At 37.9% G+C, this 24,142-nt stretch overlaps 1 protein-coding gene and 1 non-coding gene across 2 annotated transcripts; one reads left to right on the top strand and one right to left on the bottom strand.

Moving 5' to 3' along the window:
• Positions 1-20,087: 20,087 nt before the first annotated feature.
• On the bottom strand, positions 20,088-20,193 carry LOC132608509 (small nucleolar RNA R71). Its single transcript, XR_009570423.1, has one exon. It is a non-coding gene; the product is annotated as a small nucleolar RNA R71 (small nucleolar RNA).
• Positions 20,194-22,520: 2,327 nt separating this feature from the next.
• On the top strand, positions 22,521-23,589 carry LOC132607948 (uncharacterized). Its single transcript, XM_060322029.1, has 3 exons — positions 22,521-22,602; positions 22,999-23,284; positions 23,373-23,589. Exons 1-3 carry the CDS (start codon positions 22,521-22,523, stop codon positions 23,587-23,589), a joined length of 585 nt encoding a protein of 194 aa, XP_060178012.1.
• Positions 23,590-24,142: the final 553 nt, after the last annotated feature.

Below are 24,142 nucleotides of genomic sequence, written 5' to 3'. Positions count from 1 at the left end.
ACTTTCCACCCTCAATTCTTATAATATTTTGCAATCTCTAGTCATTATTTATCCTAAAGTTACTAAATTTACTTTTAAGAGGTAATGAAATTTATCTTCAACAATGTCTCCACAAACCCTAAATTTTGGGTCTTGAAGAACTCTTTGATTCATGGATGGAAACCTAGTTTTTATGAATTAAAAGGTATTAAACGATTTTAATCTCTTATTTTTAAGAAAAATTAGGGGTAAAAATATTTTCTCAGGGAGTAGTGCAGAACCCTAACTTGTTTTTTCCTCAAGAGCTCTAAGAATTGTGAGAAAGTATGATTTTTCTCTTTCCTGATGATTCTTTTATTTTTAGTTTTCCACTCGGGTGCTTTGGCCACCATGCCACGATCCTAATTAACAGTGCTTGAGGACAAACGTTTTTTTGGTTCGGCACTTCGGCGGGCGTGGAGTGCCCCCTAGGTGCTCATTTATGCGGTTTGTTCTTTTGACAGGATAATCTTCAGTAAAATGCCCATAACGTAACGATTTGAGGGTTTGAAATTTTGGAAACTAGACTACTTCAGGAACTGAACTAGATATCTTGTTTCATTGCTAGAATATTATACATTAGAAGTTGTGTTCATCCGCGACTTTTGTAGGACAAAAAAAAAAAGTTGAATCAAACTAACACAAAAAAAAAAACATAAGTAGGTTTCACGCACTAATTTAGTGTGTGAAAGGACCAAACCGCAAAAATAAGAGTTTGGCCTTTCACGCACGAAATTTGTGCGTGAATGAGCCCAACAAAATATTGTGCGTGAATTTGCATATCTGCTACACTAATAGTATATAGAAATCTTACGCATCCATTTTGTAAAGAGCCAATTACAAATTTCTATAAGAGGTAGACGTTGGTAACTTATAGAAATGATGATTAGTAGCTTACTATAGTCGAAAAGATTTTTTTTGATAATGTCAAAAATCTTTTGAATCGGGGAGAAAGAATTGGAAAGAAGAAAACACCAGAAAAATACTCCATGGCTGTAAAGAGTTGGTGTAAGTTGCTCCAATATTTTCTTTGGACACTCAACCTCCTTTAACAAAGTCAACAAATTAATTCTCCATTGATGTCAGAATGATGAGCTCTATTTTAAGGAAACTGTGAATTTTGAAGATGATCACAGAATTGCTAATGTTTAGTTGAATTAATCCATTAGTTGGTTAAAGAGGAACTTCAAATTTTAGGGGAAAACTAAAAGTTACTGGTTTCAACCGCACCCATTGTATTGGGATGTTCGGTCAAGCTTGGCAAGTTTCCAACTGCTACTGATAGATGGTGTGTAATATTTTGTTGGGCTCATTCATGCACAAATTTCGTGCGTGAAAGGCCAAATTCTTATTTTTGCAGTTTGGTCCTTTCACGCACTAAATTAGTGTGTGAAACCTACTTATATTTTTTTTATTTTTTTTGTGTTAGTTTGGTTCAACTTTTTTTTTTTATCCTACAAAAATCGCGGACTCCATTTGAAGTTAGGACATGTGCGGCTAATTAGAGCCCGTTTGGATTGGCTTATAAGTTGCTTATAAGCTGTTTTCAGCTTTTTTGAGTGTTTGGCTGGCCAGCTTAAAATTATTTTGTGCTTAAAATAAGCTCAAAAAAATAATTGGGTCCATTTGACTTAACTTATCTAAAGCAGCTTATAAGCTGAAAACAGCTTATAAGCCAAAAAAAATAAGTTAGACTACCCCAACTTATTTTTTTTAGCTTATAAGCTGTTTGCAGCTTATAGACATAAGCCCATCCAAACAGCCTCTAGGTCTTCTCCTCTCGAACAATTTCAACTTACTCCGAGCCACCTCTCCCCTCTTCTAAACACCCATAATACCTTGCAAATATAAAATTTAGGTATTTTTGTCAACTTTAAAAATATTATTATCCCAATTTAAAGTCTGACAAAGGACGTAATGGTTAGCGAAAATTCTCCCAAGTATTACTGCTAATTCAGGAGCTCTAAGGAATAAAACCTTGTCCCGCTCAAGAATAAATTATTATTTTACTAACGTACAATGCCAGCACTTTTAGATGTCAAGTTTATTGTTTTCTTATTAACTTTATACTTTTTTCTTTTTATACACTAAAGGACGATAGCTGCAATTATGGCAATTGACTAAACTACTTTGTTAATTCCTCGTAAGATCAGGTGAAAGCATAAAATCAAAACTTCTTGAAGATCTTGATTGCCATGGCTTACCAAATCCATTTTTTATGGGATTGTATCATTGCTCCAAATTTAAAGATATACCTCAAGTAGAGGTAGGCAAATAATTAAAACAAAAGCGAAGGCACAGTAATTTCAAATTATTATAAAACGTTAAGTGCCCTTTATGGCACGAATAGGAGCACATATATGCTTGCACATGGAATGATGAAAAGTATATAATAATACAATTAAAATGGTACTAGTATTTTTTTTTTTAAACATATAGAGACTCCAAAGAAGCGGATATGATTTTACTTTAGCGTTATTAGCGTGTTTTATTGTTCCAATTATCTTCTATTACAATCGTCTGCCTTGATGGTATTCCAAGGAATGTTTGAAATAAACTGCAAAAGACGTCATATAGAGGCAAATATTCTTTTTTTTTTCCTTCTAAAACTGAGAAGAAAAAAGTTCTCATCACAAAAAAAATATCACGGTCTTTATCTCGAACTATATATATAACTTAATTTGGTATATATTAAAATTTATCTATATTAAATCCAAATACACTTAGAAGAAAGTAGTGGGTACAGTAATACTCTAATCACTTTAAGTTTTGGATGAATTTATATTGTAGAATATCCCTGTAGTTTAAAGTATTTTGACAAAAAAGCTGTACGCGCATTGTTGATAGTTATAACATGTGCTTTTTAAATGGAAAGTTGATATATAGATTTTTTGACCAAAATGATCCATTATTTAAATTGTTTAACAAAATAATACGCTTTTTTGAAAATTTTCAAAACTAGACTAAACGTACTTCACGGTAATATCTTAGGTTTTCTTTTATTCAAAAAATTTAACGGGTAAAAACTAACGGCTGACAAAGTAAATAGGTCTACAGCGCAACTACCGGTAGCGTTTCTTAATTCGTAATTACCAAGATTAACGTCACTCTGCCAACCTAGAATTCATGTATGAAATCTGATTGAGTGTGGATGTGGTTGATTTAAAATGGAAACCGGAACCAAAATGCCCCCAAAAAAGCTATTTTGAACCAATATACCCCAACAACAAAAAATGTTACAAAAGTACCTTTAACGCAGTAAAATACTGCGCTAAAACACTTAACCGTAGCGGTCCCGTTAAGTGCTTTAGCGCATTATTTTACTGCGCTATAGCAATTTCTCTCTCCGCTATAGCGCAGTAAAATACTGCGCTATAGGACTCCACCATTTTCCACAAACAACCTCTTATTACATTTTCACTCCTTTTTACATAGTTTAGCGGTATATTAATCATGCTTTGAGATTCCGGAACTTCAATATTTTATATAGAACCCTACCTATATTTGTACAATTAATAAGATAAGCTCAATACATCAAGAATACGCAATACTTTGGATTGTCGTTTTAGTGGTTGAAAAGTGCTCGAAGTCCTTTTTGTTTGAAGACTTGTAGTCATTAGCTTTACGTTATTTATCTTTTAGGGTTTCGTCTTATTTTTAAATTAATGCTTAACTTTATTTCGAATGTGTCATGTTTTTTTATTATCAATTTAGGATGTGAAACTATAAACAATAATAAAGACTAAGATAATATTTATAAATATGCAAAAAATATATAATATTTATGATAAATTGTACAACACTAATATATATACACTATCGAGGATGGGTCCCACATGTAGTATGCCGGAGACTATCCCTAGGCTCAAGGCTCATACCATCCCCACCGCCCTCGCCATCGTCTCCATCACCCTTTTTCCTCTTAATAACCGGGCGCTCCAAGTCATGATCATCTCCTCTTCCCCTAGCCCCTTGCGCCCTTAACTAGAACGTGCTTCTTCTTGGGATCTAGTCCCGCTGGCACGCTCAGAACCTCAGGTTGAGCTGGGTTTGGAAACTCGACCTCTTCCAAGTCGGGAGTCGCCACCGCAGGCGCCGAAGGATGAACCTAAAAAGTATATAAATAGTAGTATCATTTCTTATTTATATTGAATACATTAACGTTATTTATTTAATCAAACATGTGTGTCAACGGGCGCGTGAATGGGCTCCTAAGATGGGTCTGTAGGCTCCTGAGATGGGTCTGGTGGTGAATATGAGGTAGTCTCCTGGACGAGATGCTGTTCGAAGTCCAAGTAAAGGTTATAAAAATTAAATAAATATTTACCTTATATTGAATAAAATTAATTTTAAGTAAAAAACTTACATGCGCCTCGGTAGTCTCATGAGAAGACACCTCTGCCTCGGCAGGCTGATGAGAATGCTCCTGAATGGGTCGCTCCTGTGGACCCACTGGCGCCGAATCCTAAAATATGAAAAAATATGAAATAATAAGTTACATACATATTTAAAATAAGTACTTTAAATAATAAAATATGTATATTAAATATTGACCTTATATTGAATAAAACAAATTTTAATAAAAAGCTTACTTGTGGCTCGATAGTCACATGAGAAGACACTGCTGGCTCGGCAGACCCATGAGAAAATGCCTGAGTGGGTGGGTCTGGTGGACCCGCTGGCGCCGAATCCTAAAATATAAAATATTACTAAGTAATGAGTAACATATATATATATTTAAAATAAGTAATTTAAATAAACAAATAAGTATTTTAAATACTAACCGGGATCAAAACCTCATCGAAGTCAAGAATCCTGGCTCCCTCTAAATTCCTCACAGGCCGCTCATCAGCTAATGAAGTGCGTAACGCCGTCCAATCAATGTTATTACGCTCCTCCATGTATGCATTCTGGCTCGGCTGTGATGAAGACCCAGGTATCTCAGCAAGTAAGAGCGCCAGCGTAAACGTAGGTGAGTCCCCAGGTGAGCTGCCACCGGCCTGGAACGGCTGCGGATGGACTAGACCGGGAACGCCCTCTGGAATGGGATTGGCCTCATCTGCCTCATCTACCAGATGGTGTGCTCTACCACCAGGTCCTCTAGCAGCAGCACCGCGTCCTCTAAGCGCATGGTGTCCTCCGGCAGCACGGCTTCCTCTGCCAGCACGGCCTCCTCCTCTGGGAGCACCTGGTCCTCCTCCTGGCGCTGCCTGATACTCAGCCTCTGGAACAAGCTCCTCCCCGCGCCTAATCTCTCCTGCATGCCGGATACCATCCTCGGATATCCATACCATCTCCGCCGCAAGCCCCGCAAGCCCAGGGTAAGGTATATGCTCTAATCCCAAGATGCGTAAACGCTGTACGGCCACCAGCTGCATTTGTGTTCAACAGTAAATTATTAAAAAAAAGTTATTTTTTAAAACGTAACAATTAATGCAATTAAATAAATCTAAATACGATAAAGTTACCAATGTCTCGTACTGCCCCGCGAGTGCTGAGTATCCTACATCCCTAGGGGGACGCAAAGCTGGGTTGCCGATCAATCGGCGTTTGGTCTGATGATACCAGCGCATGTAATGCTCAATGGGAGTCAAATGGCCAACCACCGCTAAAATGCCCAACCTGTTCTCCCAACGGTGGAACTGGACATGCATGAAAGCTAGAAAATCATCATCAACGGCAGCTCGATCGTCCCGCTGGTAGTGTCGGAGCTCATGAAGGACGTCAGGGGGTATACTCTGTGTATGCCCAAACTGTCATAAGACACACTCGGGCATGTGGTCCTCTACGATTTCGAGGTGTATCAATGGACACCGCGACCTCCAAACCCCCTGACCTACCCTGCAGAAGGCCGACAAACTATCTAACATAGCAGCGTACGTGTCACGACCCGACTCGGGGCCGCGACGAGCACCCGGTGCTAGCCCACCCGGGCACCCTCTTATCTTACTCTTATGCTTACATCTAGGTGAGTCACATAATTATACATGCATTTCCATTCATTCGTCAACTAGTCCCATTTGGACAACAACATCTTTAATCATCGTAGGCATCTGTGCCACAACAATGTATAGGGGCCGACGAGGCCAACAAAATGACATACAAAATATAGCCCGACAAGGCCGGACATATCTAACCATATACACGTGACTACGAGCCTCTAAGAAGAGTATAACATATCACATGAGCGGGACAGGACCCCGCTATGCCCATAATTATATACACAAAAGAATGAGTACCCAAAAGATATGGCTCCGAAGGAAATGGAGCTCTCTATGTAATCTCTGAATAGGCAGCTATGGATCAAGTCTGTCTCCCTGTGCACCTGCGGGCATGACGCAGCGTCCACAAACAAAAGGACGTCACTACGAAGAATGTACTGAATATGTAAAGCATGAGCAACATCGATAAATAAGCATCATGAACAACATATGAAATAGCATAGGAGGGGGGGGGGGGGGCAATAATATCATCGTCCTAGCGCTTACCTGCCTTTCGTAGGACTTTTCATTTCTCATACGTATTTGTACACCTACGTCATCATCCGTATTCCATAATAGTACTCGTACCATACTTGTGCTCATATTCGTATACATGTCCTTATTCGTATTCTTATACATAGTCTTATCACATTCATATCCATATTATATACATAGTCATTTCATATACATAGCATTTACATAGCATACCCGACCTCTTAGGATCGGTGTTTCATACATACTTGGCCAACCAAGGCTCAAGGTTGCTCATACCTGGCCCTACCAAGGCTTCAGGGTTATCCGTACCATCTGCAGATGTGTGCGCGTGTTTTGTAATCGTATACATACTTTATACATATTCATATACATATATCCTACCCGGCGTTATAAGCTCGGGGTGTCATTATAGCCCTTCATAGGCACATGTAAGTATAATAGCCCGTAGGCACCTTTAGCATCATTATTATTATCATCGTCATCACTATCATCATGATTTTCGCTACATCTATATCTTATGCTTACTCGTCATATGGGGTGCGTAGTACAATCGTAGCACATATCGAGGATCGTGAGCTTATGAGCTCGGAGTGTCAATCGTCTGAATACAACATACTCATATAGAGGATTTAAGAGTTTGGCCAAGGAACCATGCCTTATGAAAGAAGGGTTAGCCTTACATACCTTTTCGTCGGACTATTCTACACTTGCACGCGTCCTTCCAATGCTAGCGTATATACCTTCATTAATATCATAACAATGGCCATTAGTCATTTACATTATCCATATTATTTAGATTCCTTAATTTGCCTCTAATTCACCCATATTCATGGTCATAACATCCAACTTCGACCATTCGTCTAAAGTGTCTAGTTCATGATCTTAGTACCATTTATCATGCATTCATATCACAACACAACAACATTCATGATTCAATTCAAACTATTCCTCAAAATGTCACTATTCATCATTCATGACCTACTTGACCATATTTTCTACAATCCATGTATTTCAACTCTTCAATACCTTAAACATCATGTAAAAATCATGAATCTTACCTTAGAAGTTGTAGGAACAAGCTTTGGTTAATAATACTCCACTTTGAGCAAAACCCTAGTTTTTCTCCATTTGGATTTCTTGACCTAGATGATCTTTGATGATGTTCTTACTCTTGATTCACCTTGTTTTATGTTGTTGATCCTTAAATATCCTTGAAAACTTGTATAATAAATGTAGAGAGAGGTTTTAGAGAGAAGTGGTGTAATGTTGTAATGAATTAAAACAAGTCTTGGTCCTCATATTTAATGAATTGAAAATCTGTGCTGAGGTGAACAGTGGTCGACCATGGAGGTTTACGGTCCGTATTCCAGTTTACGGACCGTCCCTCGTGGTCGTCTTTAACCCTAAGCAGAACCAGAAACTTTGGCTGCATGCATGGTGATTTACGACCATGGTTTACGGGCCGTAAATCACTTTACGGTCCGTCCACCAGGTCGTTTTTAACCATTTACTCGACTGGCAGAAAGTTGAAGTTTTTGCATGCCAATTTACGACTGCCAGTTTACGTATTCCATTTTACGTTCCGTATTTTGCACTTTACGACCACTGGGCAGTTTTGCCAACTTTCAACTTTTCACATTTCTCGACTTTTCATTCTAATCATTCTCGTCCCTATACGCACATTGCTCATGAAACATTGTACACTCGCACTCCTCGCACACATCACTAGTTCATTTACTTGCGTACCAACGGGAAATTTTCCGAGGTGTAACAGTACGGCCTCCATATAAATAGCTGCATAACATATAAATACAAATCAGTGATCACCAAGTAGAAAAGACGTTTAATTAAATTATTAATGTAAATTTAAATAGTTTTACCGCATTGTCCGTCATGTGATCAAGCTGGTCCCGGAATGGAAGAATACTGTGGTGCGTATCCACATCCCGGTCAAAACTCGCTGTCCACCTTCTCACATAAGGCATGTCAACCTCGAGGTGATGCCTAGGTACGGGCTGAAAAGGCAACATCCTCTCTCACGCCCATAACTGTAAGCGATATTAGAAAATACGATTTTTAAGTCGTCATTTCAAGAGGTATGTCTACATTAAAGGAAGACACACTTAAAATATTACCTAGAGAAGAGCAAAAAATCCACACACATCTCTGACAACATCAATAGACACTCGGCACAAGCATCTGTAAAGATACACCAAAATAGCACCGCCCCAGCTGTAGTCTCCCAAGCGGTCCAGATGCTCTAAGAAAACAAAATAACGTAAGCTGACAAAGGCACCCGATGAGTTCGGGAACAAGATGCCCCCGAATATAATAAGCAGGTACAAACGGGTATGACGATCAACATCGTCCTGCGGGGTGTCGTCCTCAACCGGATCCAAACCCTCCAAATAAGTGCAGAGTGCACTAATCTGAACCCGACTCTGTCTCAAAATCTGGCCCTCTGCATCAGGCACGAAGTGGGTGAGCCTAGTCAACTCTATCGCCTACGTCTTGACCAGGAGGAGGCTTGTACCGAGTGTATAGTGGCTCTCCATCTACTCGTAATCCAAAGAGGACCTCCACATCCTGAAGTGTAACCGTGGCCTCACCAGTGCGAAGATGGAAGGTGTGTGTCTCTGGCCTCCACCGCTCAACCATGGCTGTGATGAGCGCCCAATCATGCTGTACTCGACCTACGGACACGCAACGGTAGATGCTGCCCCGAAACAATATCTCCAAGACGCGAGGATGTGGGGGGTGCTCGCGTAAAAGAGTCCACGCTCTCTGCAGCCTACGGGGATGGAGCCTAGTAGATATCCCTATAGTACCCGCTCATAATAACTCTGACCTATGATTGTCTTGCAAAGACAATACTGATCTATTAGCAGGCCCCGGGTTAACAGCGGGCCCCGGGTGATCATCGGACCCCGGGTGAGCATAGGGCCCCGGGGGAACATCGGGCCCGGGGGAACATTCGGATCTATGAAAGAATCCGGTCTGTACAAACTTAATTAGTCATTATTCTTGAAATGAAAGATAAATTATATTAACTAATTAATAATTTGTAGGGAATATGTGAATTATGTAGTATTATATCTTGTGAATAATTAACAGGGGATATGCAGTAAATTTAATATGTGATAGTAAGGACATATATGTGATGGCAAAGACTTTTAAGTTAATTACTTTTGAATTATGTGATGACAAAGACTTGTTAAGTTAATTAGTTTGGGAATCGAAATTCAACAGTAATATTTGTTTAGAACTCTATTTTGAATATGTGATATATTTTTAGTTGACCAAATAGCCAACACAACTACGATAAAATTAAACTAAAAGAGTATATTCATCGACCACATATTTTCTTACTAACTTTATATTTTTTTCGTTAGCTTATGTATTTATCAAAAGAAGAACTTTAACTATTCTTTTTAAGATAATCTTTTTTTATTTAACATATATATTCACGCTTTTAAAATTATATAGATTAACAATTCATAATCATTTACAACTTGTTTGGATGGTTGTTACCTATTGTATTATATTATGTTGTTAGTTTAAATACAATGTTTGCTTTGATTGCTACTTTAATTTTATTGTTATGTAACGACGAAATGTCCTATTTTATGTAACCACTGATTTGGTCCTATACAATACAACACAATACGATAAATGTCAAAACAATACATAACAATCATCCAAACAAAGTGTTAACAACATAATAATTCATTACCAGTCAACTTCTTTCAATTCATAAACAATATTTAACAACTAATAAATTCATAATCAATATTTAACAAATAATCAATTAACAAAATAATAATTCATTAACAATTAATAAATAATTAACAAATTAACAACTCATAAACATATAAAAAATTAACAATTCATAAACATTTAACAAATTAACAATTCATAAACATTTAACAAATAATGAATTAAGTAAAAAATAAAAAATCGGAACAGTGGCAAAAGCCACTGCCCAGTCGAACAAGAACAAAAAAAAATGATTTTTTTTTTGGAAAATGGTAAGGATTTAATGTTAAGCATGCTTAGAATATAATGTATATAACAAAATAATAACAAAAGTTCATAGTAGAAAACTTTAATCGAAGTTTTTTTGTAGAGTTATTTTAATCGAGTTGTACGCCGCTTTTTCCCAAAATTCGAACTTAGAATCTTGCTCCTTGACTTGAATATACCGAGAATCTAAACTTTCCGGACGAAATTTAAAAGAAAATGACGTTTTTGGATGTGGGGACCACCTCGGTTTCGCCTCCAATGGCGTTTTCAAAAAAAAAAAAATTTGGCCACTGGAGGGACCAGTGGTGGAACCCGATGGGTTTAAAGTGGAGCGCTATAGCGCAGTATTTTACTGCGCTAAGGGTACTTTTGTAACTTTTTTTTTTGTTGAGGTATTTTGGTTCAAAATGATATTTTTGGGGGCATTTTGGTTCCGGACTCATTTAAAATGTTGCTACTCAGAGTAATGCTATAAGGCTAAAACGTTACTGACAATTATGACTCCATCGAATCCAGTAACGGGCGATCGAATACACAATTTGAATCCTTTTGAGTGGTTGAGTACTCGTATGTTCTATAAAACCTTACTGCCTATAATGTTTTGACTTTAAAACATAAAGACACTCTGCTAAAGTCTCTTTCCCCTGCTTTTCCGAACTGACCCCGGATGATTTTATAATACAGTAAATGAGATCAACGTTTAGCATAATCCCAACAAATTTGAATAAATATCTCAAAATGTCACTCAATATATGAGATTATCTAGTAAAGTCACTTAACTTAGTTTTGTATCAATAAGGATTTTTTCTTACAAAAACACTCAAGTTAAATTTGTTTTCCCACAAAGTCATTATAATAAAATAAAATAAAAATAAAAAAATAAAAAGAGATAATTACATAAACCTCCCCTCAAGTTTGGTTATGTAATACTTACTTCCTTTGTGGTTTATAATATTGTGCTTACCCCTTCTTAAATTTTTCTTGTAATAATTTTTTAACCTAATTATTATTGATATAAGATATTGTGATTTAACTAATTTGTCCTTTATAATTAGAATTTCGTCAAAAGAGTTGCCGTGAATTGATGTTTTCCGGCAAAAACTGTGGCAAGGCTGGGATTACTGCTTTTTTTCTCATAAAAATTTTTGTCTAAATTTTTCAACTGTGAAAGATTTTTCATTCATTGAGAAGGAATACGTAACTCCTAGTTACATTTAAGATCTATCTTGTAACTATAATGAACAAAGTTGTATCCAAAGGACATCGTCCTATTTACTCACAAGTTGTGGAGGACACTAGTAAATGTTGCCTAGATAGAGTTTTACACTCAAAATGTGACTTGCAGTAACATAATGCTGTTTTTTTTTTTTAAGTTAAGCGGGATGATATAAGATGTTATTCACATGTACGTTTCATCTTTATATCGTGACTAGGATTAAAAGTATTATAGGCTCCAAACACAAGGAGTTTCCTTTTGTTTACTTAGGATGTCCTATATATATTGGCAGGAAAATTATTTCCACTTTTAATGATGTTGTTACAAAAGTTGTGAGGAAAACACCGGGTTGGCAAGGTGAGTTTTGTCAGCTGGTGGGAAAGCAATTATAATCAAGCATGTATTACAATCTCAACCTATTTACCTACTTGCTGCCATGACCCCTCCTAATGACATTTTCCTACAAATTGAAAGATACGTGACAAGATTCTTTTAGGGTTCAAGTGATGGCAAAAAGAAACACTAATGGAGTTCATGGGCTAAAATGTGTTTTGCAGTTGAAGGAGGTGGACTTGGATTTAGAAGACTGAAGGACATTAGTGAGACACTAGTCATGAAAAGGTGGTGGAGGTTTAGAAAAGTGGATTCTCTTTGGCCTAAATTTCTAAAGGTCAAATATTGTAGACTAGCACATATAGTAGACAAAAAATGGAGATCCAGACCATCTCATGGGTGGAAAAGTATCCTTGAAGTTAAAGACAAAGTTGAGGAGCATATGTTGTGGAAAGTTAATTCAGGTTCCTCAAGCCTGTGGTGGGACAACTGGACAGGTGTGGGGGCTATTGCTCTTGTTATTTCTAACGATGAGATTAATTAATCTCAACTGGTGAATGAGTGGATTATTGATGGAGAATGGAACATTGATTATTTATAATTACCAAAGTATCTTGCTGAAATCATTCTCAGTCTTTCTATTGGTGATATAAATAAATTAGATATTCCTGTTTGGATGCAAACGACAAATGAAAATTTCTCTACCTCTTTAGCTTTGGGGATCAAGAGATAGTGTCAAGATCCAGATCACTTCCTTCAACATATTTTGCACAATTCCACTCCTTTCAAGATGTCCTTCTTATTATGGAAAATGCTAAAGACTAAACTTCCTTTTGACAACATTATTAGCAGACTTGGCATTGATGTTGACACCAAATGTTGTTGTCGTTTAGAGGCTAAAGATGATACTATTCACCACACTTTCATTTATGGGGAACTCGGTAGGACAATCTGGAATTATTTTGGAATTCCTTGGGAGTAAAGTTCCATCAGAACTTTAATATTGAAATGGTGGATAGTAAAACCAAGAAATGGGTTACACAAGAGCTCTCAAAATTATTCTTGTTGTTATATGTTGGGAAATGTGGAAAATAAGATCAACTGCTTCATCAGCTTTTTGTTGACTTTATAGACCCACTTGTAGTCGATGGCCTCTTTCCCTAGAGGAAGAGAGACTCAATCCCAAGTAGCAAACCCGCCCTACTTCTAATGATAGATAGAAAAGGTGGGAGAGGGGCTGAGGGACGGCAAAGGCGTTTCGTATGAAGTTTACCTAGTCAATAAGAGGGGGGTACTTTCAATGAGAAGAATATCAGAGAGCCAGGGGTGGAACCGGAAAACTCCATTGCTTTGACCATCCTCAATGACCTGAGGATGCTTCTAGCCTTCAAAGAAGACCAATTGACCACTACTACTATAATGGAGAAAGGACAATCTGCCTTGTAACCTTGCTTACAGATATGGGAAGACTTTTTATCAATCCGTATTCGGAAAATAATCTAAAGTAGAATCTGGAAAGAGAGGAAACAATCTGAAACATAATCTGAAAAGAAAGAAAAACAAATTCGAGCCCACTAAATTCACAGTGTTTCCTTAAGGAAATTATTCCCATCAAGTATCTAAGGTTATGAAATATATCCTCCCAGGATAGAATGAATTAACTCATAAGTGTAGTGGTACCTCAAACCCCGGTGAACGGCGAACGCAAAAGACTGCACAAATCACACAGGTGTCTATTAAGGAAAAATCTGAAGGGATGGGTAGATATTTATAGCCAACAACAGGTGTCTGTTAAGGAAATAGGTGTGTCTTTTCCAAAAAGGCATGTGCCTCTTCGGCAAAAAATTATCTTTCCAAAAAAGACAAAGGAAATAAAATTTTCATTTCCCATACACACCAAATACCTAACAATCCCCCACATGAATGGGGAATGTCTATATGATAAAGAAATGCACGGACAAGTGTGTGATTTTCAAGTAAAGATTAATTGTGTCTGGATAAGTAGGTTTCCCTTTCAACTTTCCGTTGCGAACATATGTCGGATATACTCCGTCAACCGGTAGATTTGATATCTTTGAACCGTCGAGATTTGATTTATACCTAGACAATCATATGTCACACAATTATCCCTTAACTGTCTTTAGTTATCACTGTTGCGTTCGTTTCAGCCATGAACACCGCCTGGTTTCATGAGTGCGTAGAGCATGGGCCTTTACCTAACATACTCATTGAAGCGGCTTACGCTTCACACTCACATAGGTGATTCCAAAATGTGTCATCCTGTATATACGCTAATTGGTCATACCTGAAAAACTTAGAAACCATTAAAAAGCTTAAGCTTTATTAACTCGTTAAAAAGCCTTAATGCTTTATCCTTGTGTCACGACCCAAATCACTAGTCGTGCGGGCACCTACCCTTTTTCACCTGGTAGGCGGACCCATCCTTTAATCATTAATTCAAACAACAATAAAATAAATGGAAGCAGTAGAAGTCTATATCATAAATAAACATAATGCGGAATCTAAATACAACCCCCCAGATTTGGTCTAAATCATACAAGAGCATCTAAGTAAATGTATAGAAATACAAGTCCAAAATGATAAAATATCTGTCTGAATGGAAGAAAGTAAAGACAAAGATAGATGAGTCTCCGGCCAGCGGCTTGTCAGATGCTCTCCCTGGACACTAGAAAGCAGGGCCTCGGGATCACTCGCGAGGGGTAGAAGTAGAGCCTGTCACGAACTCTGCACTCAGAAAAAAATGCAGCAAGATAGTATCAGTACAAACACTATGTACTGGTAGGTATCATAGGCCGACAACAGTTAGATAACGTATATAAAGAAAGGAACTGAAGAATAAACATGCTCACAATCAAGTACAACCACAATCCAAGAACCAATACCACAAGTAATAAGAATATCAAGACAGATTCCATGAAATATGTGAATGAAATAATGAATGCATATGCAATGCAATGCAATGACATGGACTGGCCAAATGTAAGTCTCCGTACACACATGCTATGAATGGAATACCTCCACGTCTCAATAGGCATGACCCATGAGGGACCCGCGAAGTCCATGTACTAGTCTAACTCCGTACATAGCCAGAGATAACTCCACAAGACCAACCGCTCGGCACACACCCAAAGGTGGTTCCATATCACATGCCATTCGACACACAGCCCAAATAAGGCTACTATATCACGTATGTCCAAAGAATCTCGAATGTTCCCTTCTCACATTAGCAGCACCAATCACAGGTAATATCAATGTGTCATGGAAATAAGGATGAATCCAATGCATAATAACAATATCAAGTGAATCATATCAATCCCAATCGTGCCACACATGCACGCATGTCATAATATCAATATCAAGTCAAGTTCGTTCTTCTATACATGATAATGCCAAGATAAGTGAGAGGCAACTGTAAAAAAATCACAATATGGCAACTAAGTATCAAGTCCAATATTACACATATGGCAACAAGCCAATACACCACAAAGAGGCAACAAGCCCACAAATTAGTAAATAGCACCAATCCTAAGTAATCCATCCCAACTTCATACCTAAAGGCATAACATGCTTTCTCCAACAATAACTAACTCTACATATTCTTCGTTAACTGGAGTCTAACCAAAAAATAAGTCGTAACCTACCTCTCTGCCGAGCTGGTACCACGAATAATCAGATCTAAGCCTTGCCCTTCCGAAGAGCCTCCTAAGTACTCAAAGTCTGGCCATTGTCAAATTCTAAGTTAGAAATGAGACATAACGGTATCCATATTGCTACACATTCGTTTGAATCAAAATCAACTAAGTAAAAGAGGAAAAACGGGCGCACAAGGGTAAAACGGGTATTTCAAAGATGGAATAGGTAACCCAACATTATAGAAATTCAATTCTATCCTCCAATTGCTCGATAGCTCAAGTATTGATCAATTACATCATTCAAGGCAAAAATCCAAATTTGGGTATAAATCCTAACTTTCAACATTTCAATTTCTCAACTAAAATGGAATATTCAAGCCTATTAGTTACTAATTCATGAAATTCCATGCTTAGATTAGACAAATCATTCAATGAATCTCATATTGAAAGACTAACATTCAAATAACAAGATATAGGTCAAAACTCATCTTCTTTCTTTAGTTCTATAGACTTTTTATCATTGATTCAAGTTTAGGAAAGGTAAATAAAGGAAAGAAAGGTTAGAGAGACTTAACCCAAGAAGAATCCACCTAGAACCTCTTCAAATCTCCTTAAAAACAATTAGAAGAAATAATTTTGGGAATGGGAAATGAAGGGTTTAACCTATCATTAAATATAATTTATTTTGTTGTTTCCCGCCACAGCGGTAATGTGTCCGCTGTAACGGGACCGCTCCCGCGACACTCACACCGCTACAGCACGTCCGCACCAGCAGAACTCCATCCGCTAGAGCGGATTCCCACGAATCCCTCTATCACACGCCAGCGGACCAAGCCTTATTGAGGTGGGTCCGCTGTAGCGCACACAGTCTCGCCCCAGAGGGACATCAGACACTAACAAATTACTAGTTTTTGACTAACTTCTTCGAGAAACCTAAAAATCACAAGAGACCTTCCAAATGCAAACCAGGCACGCAAACATACATAAAAATATGCTACGGACTCCCTCGTGGTCTCGAAATTCCTAACGGGGGTCTATTTGACCGGGTCAACACCCAATGGCCAAAGATCAACTTTCCAACCAATATCCCAAAATGCCTTGGGAACTGAACTGCACATCCCATCAAGTTGTCATCAACCATCCGGACCTCTAGGAATTAACGAATTTTTGAAAAAGGATTGTTTACCCAAAAGTCAAATATCGGTCAACCGTTTTTCACTTTAAGGCTTTATTCTCACAAGTCGTCATAAAACTTGGTTGATTAGCTCGGGAACAGTGCCATCCATCTTCTCAGGTCAAAATTCTACTAACAGGGCTTGGGTAAAGGTTAAGGGGGGTAAATGGGTCAAAAGCACTATAACGACCAAACGGGTCGTTACATCTTGTTTCTGAAAATTTTCTTCATCATAAGAATAGGTTGAGTTATTTGACAATGTTGAACCATCATTCATAACATTGTTTGATATCTTTGAACCTAGATCTTGGGATCTCCAGTCTACTAGGTAGAGTTACCGCCATGATGACATGTCCTAGGCCTTCAACCCATTCCCATCGATGTTCTTTTAACCGTCTCTCTGGTTAGGCCATCTGTTAATGGATCCAACACGTTATCTCTTGACTTTACATGGTCAATTGTGATAACTCCACTACAGAGTAGTTGTTGAACGACATTGTTTCTCCGTCACATGTGATGAGATTTCCTATTAATCATAACGCTCATTGCCCTTCCTATTGTCGTTTGGCTATCATAATGTATGCATATACCTGCCAATGGTTTGGGGCGGAATGGAATATCTTCCAAAAAATTTCGGATACATAACTTCTTTACCGATCATGTCTAAACCTATGCATTTAGACTACATTGTGGAGCTAGGATACAAGTTTGTTTGGATGATTTTCAAGACACTGCTACTCTGTTAATGGTAACAATATATCCACTTGTGGATTTTATTTCGGTTGACTTGATGATTCAATTTGCATCTTTATACCCATCAATAACCGCGGGATATTTATTATAATACAAAACAAAACTTATAAAATAGAATATATCGTAGACTACTGACTACACTTAATGTGACATCATGATACCTGTGGATGGTTGACATCAGTTATGGCCGCAATCTTTTAAAATTATATATATTTCTCAATCATTCCACTTCTTGTAAGTCTACTTCCTCAAATATCCAACTAATATCACATTCACCGATGTGAAAATCTAAGCTAGTGTCGATTTTTATCATTATCATCAATTCGCTCTTCGATTATAAACCAATGAATTTATACATTCAACGAACTATCTTGTATTTTCAAGGAGCTGTCTTTCAACAGACACATTTTTTCATGAAACGTCACAACCTTTTAAGTGACATCCGTTCACGAAATTAATAAACATGTGATGTGCCAGGAAATTGTGGCACATTCGATACTTTTTTACGAGAATTTTTACTTGTTTTTAGGCAAGTATGAGTTGTTTTTGCTGTGTTTCAGGTAAATCATAGAGTTCAGGTTCAGAAACTAAAAGTTGTTGAAAATTCCACAGAAGTTGAGTTTCACGGTCCATACAATATTATACGGACCGTGTCTGTGGTCGTATAAAAGAGGATAAGGCAACAAAATGTCAAAGTTGGAAGATGCTGAGATACGAGCAACTTATACAGACCGTATAATATTATACGGGCTGTATAGTTAGGCGTGTTGAAGGATTTAAGATGAAGCAGAGAGCTGTGTTTGAAGAAGAAGTTTCACGATTGAGTTATACAAGCCGTGTAATTTATACGAACCGTGTAATACCAGTTCATGTTTTTCTCTGAAGAAGTGAAGACTGAAGGTCGTATAATGTTATACGGGTCGTGTAATGTTATACAGACCGTATAAGTTGCCGCCTGGGACTTAAGTGCAAATTTTTTAATTTTACGTTTTTGAAACCTATAAATAGTCCAATATAGGGTTTTATTTAGGACCGGCTATTATATTTTGACTCTTGACTTAGAGCATAGAATATTCCTTTGTTTTTTGGAGCTTCCAAACATCAATTTAAGTATTATTAATTTCTCTTTTCATCAAAAGTAAGCAATTATGAATTCTTCGATCTTTTATTTCTTGTTCTTTGTCATGAGTAGCTAAACACCCTCACTAAGGTTGTGAACCCAAAGATGGTGTTTTGTGATTGGGAATTGTGATTGATATATGTATAATGGATTATTAGGGTTTCTTTATTCTTCATTCTTCATTCATAATTATTGGTTGCAAACATTGATTAAAGCCATAAACCTTATTTAACTTGGGAGAGTACTTAGGGTTAGGTAAGAATAACTAATTAATAAGAACTCAAGGCGTTAACCCTTGTTTAATAAATTCACGTAGGAATAAGAGGAATTTACTTGGCATAATTAACCGTTCTTCATATCAACTTTCTTATATTTGGGAAAATCATAGAAAGAAATAATCTTTATTTATTGGGAAATAGTAGAGATTCACATAGAGGTTAAATGCATTCATATAACGATCCATTAGAAGTATATCAAGATCAATACCCATGATCATACACTTTATCTGATGGGGATACAACCTTAGTTTCTTTTATCATATTTTACAAATCCAAAGCAAGTAGTTAGCAATTAGTCATAAACAACCAACTTTCTACAAAATCATCGGAGCAAGACATTAGACCTAAATTAAGCATTCTATGATTTTACTAACCTTTTCACCCCATATTCCCTGTGGGACTCTACCCCAACCTTGTTGGGTTACTATATTTGACATCGTCCGCTTTACACTAATAAAATGTGTAATTTGAGCATATTAAGTTTTGGCACCGTTGCTGGGGAATACGGTTTTGAAATTACTAAATAGTGTTTGCTTTGATTGAAGTCTGTTTCTTATACCATCACACCTTGTTTTCTATTCCTTGTGAATTAGGTGAACATGAATCAGAATCAGTGAAACCAACATGGAGCAACTGGTAACTAGGGTGGTCTATTGAATGATCCCACGAATGAAACGGATGAAGAGAATGTCTTCACCGATCTCTTACTAGAGGAAGACTGCACATTATTTTTCGTCCTTGAGTTGGAGCTGCTAGTTGCAAAATTGACTCCTCTCTCTACCAGTTGTTGAAGCTTGAGGGCTACTTTCGAAACTCTACCGAGAATGATCCTCAACAACATTTGCAGAACTTTGTGGATGTATGTGCTCATCACATCCAAAAAAATGTGTCACAAGATGCTATTCGACTATGGCTTTTCAAATATTCCTTAGCTGGAGAAGCAAGAATGTGGTTTGAGAAGCTGCCCCGAAATTCTATTAGTACATGGGCAGAGATGGTAGCAATCTTTCTCAAGAAGTGGTATCCTCCTAGCAAGGATGCTGAGATCCATAAGAAAATATATGAATTCAAGCAGCGATCGGGGGAACAATTATACGAAGCTTAGGAGAGATTTAAAGAATATATGCAGAAATTTTCGAATCATGGTTTTCCGGAGAACATATTAATGGAGAAGTTCTATCGAGGGTTGGATCCTACAACACAGTCAATTGCGAACAATGCAGCTGACAGTTATTTTATGGATAAAACTTATACTTGAGTTACCAACATACTTAACAGATTGACTACGCACAATCAGGCTTAGCACTCTAACAAAGCTGATGTTGTACCCTACAGGAATACTATGATCCAAAATATGGTAAAGGAGAATTAGGATACTCAGCAGACATTGGCTCAGCTTGCAATAAATATCTCTTTGCTGACCAAGAAGTTTGATGAGGACCATATCAAGAAGGTAAATGTTTGCGAAGATGCCTCAGGTATGCCGAAGGAGATGTACCAAGTCCAAGAGGGTCCATATCAAGAGGGACCTTCTATGCAGGTTAAAGATGCTAACTATGTGAACAACTCTCAAGGGGGTTATCAGAGGCAAAATTTCCAAGGGGGTTACTAGAATCATAATCAATGGAGACCTCAGCACGGCCAAGGTACTTACAACAACAGGCAGGGGAACTACAATAATAATTATGGTGGCGCGAACAAGGGGAACTACAACAACAACAACAAGAATTTCGGAAATAAGAGTTCCAATCCATATATTCCACCAAAAGGGTAGTCAAACGATCAAGGTAGTTCGAGGTTTGAGCCAATGCTTAAGAAGGTTCTGGCAAATAGAACCTAGTCTGAAAATATGTTATCTGGGCTGGCAGAGACCGTGGGATCTCACACAACGGCTATTCAAAAGCTCGAGTCACAGATGCGTGATATTTCTAGAGAGCAGCACCCTCTTAAAAAGGGAGGACTTCCTAGTGACACTATTCCGAATACAAAGAATGGGGGAGGAAGTGTTGACCGTGTGTTTGTTATTAGTACTCGAAGTGATAAAATACTCCAAAGTGCTGAAAAGAAGGGTATTGATCTCGAGCTAATTCATGAAGAGGAAGAGGTGCAGTCGGATGCATCAATTATTGTTGATGAGGTTCCTTGTGAAGAAAAAGTTATTGACATTCTAGAAATTTCAAAGGTGGTTGATGACAAGAGCAAGCAAACTACAAAAGGGCCTCTCTGCCCTTTAACTCAGATTTTAAAATCTAAACCTCCCTTTCCTCAAAGGTTGGTGAAGAAGAAGAAAGATGCTAAGTTCAAAAAACTTTATGATAAGCTGAAGCAGTTATCTCTGAACTTTCCATTCTTGGATGCTGTCAAGGAGATGCTCGATTTTACTAAGTACTTGAAGGAACTGTTGACTAAGAAGAAGACCGTGCAACATGAAACCGTGAGTTTGACTCACACTGTGAGTTCCATTATTTCAACAACTACCGTCCAGAAAAAAGGGAGATCCTGGGGCATTCACCATTCCTTGTTCTATTGGGTACCATGATTTTGTTCGTGCTATGTGTGATAATGAGGCGAGTGCAAATTTGATGCCACTTGCTATCTATAAGCAATCAGATTTGGGGATGTCAAGACCGACTACTATGAGATTACTGATGGCTGATAGATCTATTAAGCGGCCGGTTGGTAAATTTATGTTGTCCACCGATTTTGTGATTCTTGACTGTACTGTTGATTGGGATATTCCTATTATTCTGGGGAGACGTTTCCTTGCTATGGGAAAAGCTATTACGGATTAGAAAAAGAACGAAATAAAATTTTGAGTCAATAATGAGGAAATTACTTTTCAGGAAAGTAAGGAGATGAAGTTACCAAGTGCTTATGAGAGAATTTCGGTGATTGATTCCGACATTTCATTTCCCCCTTCATCATTTGATTTTTCTCATCTAAGAGCCGATCTTGCAAAAGGAGTACAGTGCGATAACAAGCGATTTTTTATCAATAAAAAGTACCACCGGATTCTGTACCCATCAGTCTTAGATCCTCACCTTAGACAGTTTCATTTGGTTATGAAAGAAAGGCTTTATCCCTAGCGTTAAGGTCTCTATCAAGCACTCTTCTGAAGCAGTCTTCACCGAATCGATACTAACTTACCTACTCCTGCTGCGTTTGTTTTGGGTACAAAATGTCACAGGTTCAAATCCTGTCATCCCTACCTATTACTGCTCAATGGAGCAGTAACGAGGGATCGTATATGCTATCACACATACAATCATACTCAATTCGATGGAATTGTTTGATCTTAAAGGGGATCTTCTATAATTTTGCACGTGAGGGGTTATTTCTTGGTTTCGTCTAGTCATTAATAACTTGATTATTTTTAGATAATAGTATATAGAACAACGCTTGTAAGGAGTCTGTCGCGGATGATTTTCTCACCTATATGGTATACGAATCCAAGACCAGGAGATGTTGATGAAACTATGGGTTTCAAGAAGGAAGACAAAAGTTTGGGGGAAACTCTTGCTGCGATTCTTGTAAATTTTGATGCTGAAGACATGGAGGGTTAGATAGGGTCGGTTAATTCGCTTGTTGGGTTGGACTCATATTCTTACCACCCAAAGAAGCTTACTCTTGATCTGGAAAATAGAATAACTCCTCCAGGAAAGCATTCTATCACTGAGCCACCGAAGCTTGAGCTTAAGCAGCTCCCATCACATTTGAAATATGAGTTCCTTGGTCCAAATAATACGTTACCAGTGATTGTTTCAGCATTGCTTACTGAGGATTAGATCGAGAGGCTTATGGATATATTGTGTGAGTATAGGCATGCTATTGGTTGGACCATAGCAGACATTCGGGGGATTCCTTCTGGGATCTGTGAGCATAAAATCCAGTTGGAGAAGGATAGCAAGCTGAGTGCGAAACATTAAAGGAGACTGAATGAGAACATTAAAGAAGTCCTCAAGAAAGAAATCATCAAGTGGTTAGATACTGGAGCGGCTTACCCTATTGCTGACAGTAAATGGGTGAGCCCAGTTCAACGTGTTCCGAAAAAGGGTGGCATCACAGTTGTGCCCAATGCAAAGAATGAACTGATTCCAACGAGGATTGTGACAGGGTGGAGAGTTTGTATGGAATATCGCAAGCTTAACAGTGTTACTTACAAAGATCGCTTCCCTATTCCTTTTATTAATCAAATGCTTGATCAGCTAGTTAGGCGATCTTACTATTGCTTCCTTGACGGGTATTCGGGCTGCACAGATTAACATCGCCCTTGAGGATCAGGAGAAGAAGACATGTACTTGTCCTTATATGACATTTGCTTTAAGCAGGATGCCCTTCGGTCTCTGCAATGCATTGGCTTCCTTTCAGCGATGTATGATGTTGATATTTTCTAATATGGTGGAAGACTTCTCGGTTGTTAGTGATTCTTGTGATGACTGTCTTGACCATCTGGGGAGACGTTTCCTTGCTATGGGAAGAGCTCTTACGGATTTGGAAAAGAACGAAATAAAATTCCGAGTCAATGATGAGGAAATTACTTTTTAGGCAAGCAAGGAGATGAAGTTACCAAGTGCTTATGAGAGCATTTCGGTGATTGATTCCGACATTTCATATTCCCCTTCATCATTTGATTTTTCGCATCTAAGAGCTGATCTTTCAAAAGGAGTACAGTGCGATAACAAGCGCTTTGTGATCAATAAAAAGTACCACCGGATTCTGTACCCATAAGACTTAGATCCTCACCTTAGACAGTTTCATTTGTTTATGAAAGAAAGGCTTCATCCCTAGCGTTAAGGTCTCTATCAAGCACTCTTCTAAAGCAGTCTTCACCGGATCGATACTAACTTACCTACTCCTGCTGCGTTTGTTTTGGGTACAAAATGTCACAGGTTCAAATCTTGTCATTCCGGCCTATTACTGCTCAAAGGAGCAGTAACGAGGGATCGTAGATGCTATCACACATACAATAAAACTCAATTCGATGGAATTGTTTGATCTTAAAGGGGATCTTCTATAATTTCGCACGTGTGGGGTTATTTCTTGGTTTCGTCTAGTCATTAATAACTTGATTATTTTTAGATAATAGTAGATAGAAACA

Source organism: Lycium barbarum, chromosome 8, assembly GCF_019175385.1.
Source record: "Lycium barbarum isolate Lr01 chromosome 8, ASM1917538v2, whole genome shotgun sequence".
In the NCBI taxonomy this organism is placed as follows: Eukaryota; Viridiplantae; Streptophyta; class Magnoliopsida; order Solanales; family Solanaceae; genus Lycium; species Lycium barbarum.
The sequence above is the reverse complement of the archived record's forward strand: the minus strand, read 5'-3'. Positions and strand labels throughout refer to the sequence as shown.

Excerpts from the sequence above, each read along its gene's own strand:
- LOC132607948 (XM_060322029.1), top strand. The coding sequence starts at position 22,521 with ATGGGTTTCAAGAAGGAAGACAAAAGTTTGGGGGAAACTCTTGCTGCG. Across the intron at positions 22,603-22,998 it reads TGATGCTGAAGACATGGAGG|TCCTCAAGAAAGAAATCATC; the intron begins GTTAGATAGGGT and ends ACATTAAAGAAG. Across the intron at positions 23,285-23,372 it reads TACTATTGCTTCCTTGACGG|GATGCCCTTCGGTCTCTGCA; the intron begins GTATTCGGGCTG and ends TGCTTTAAGCAG.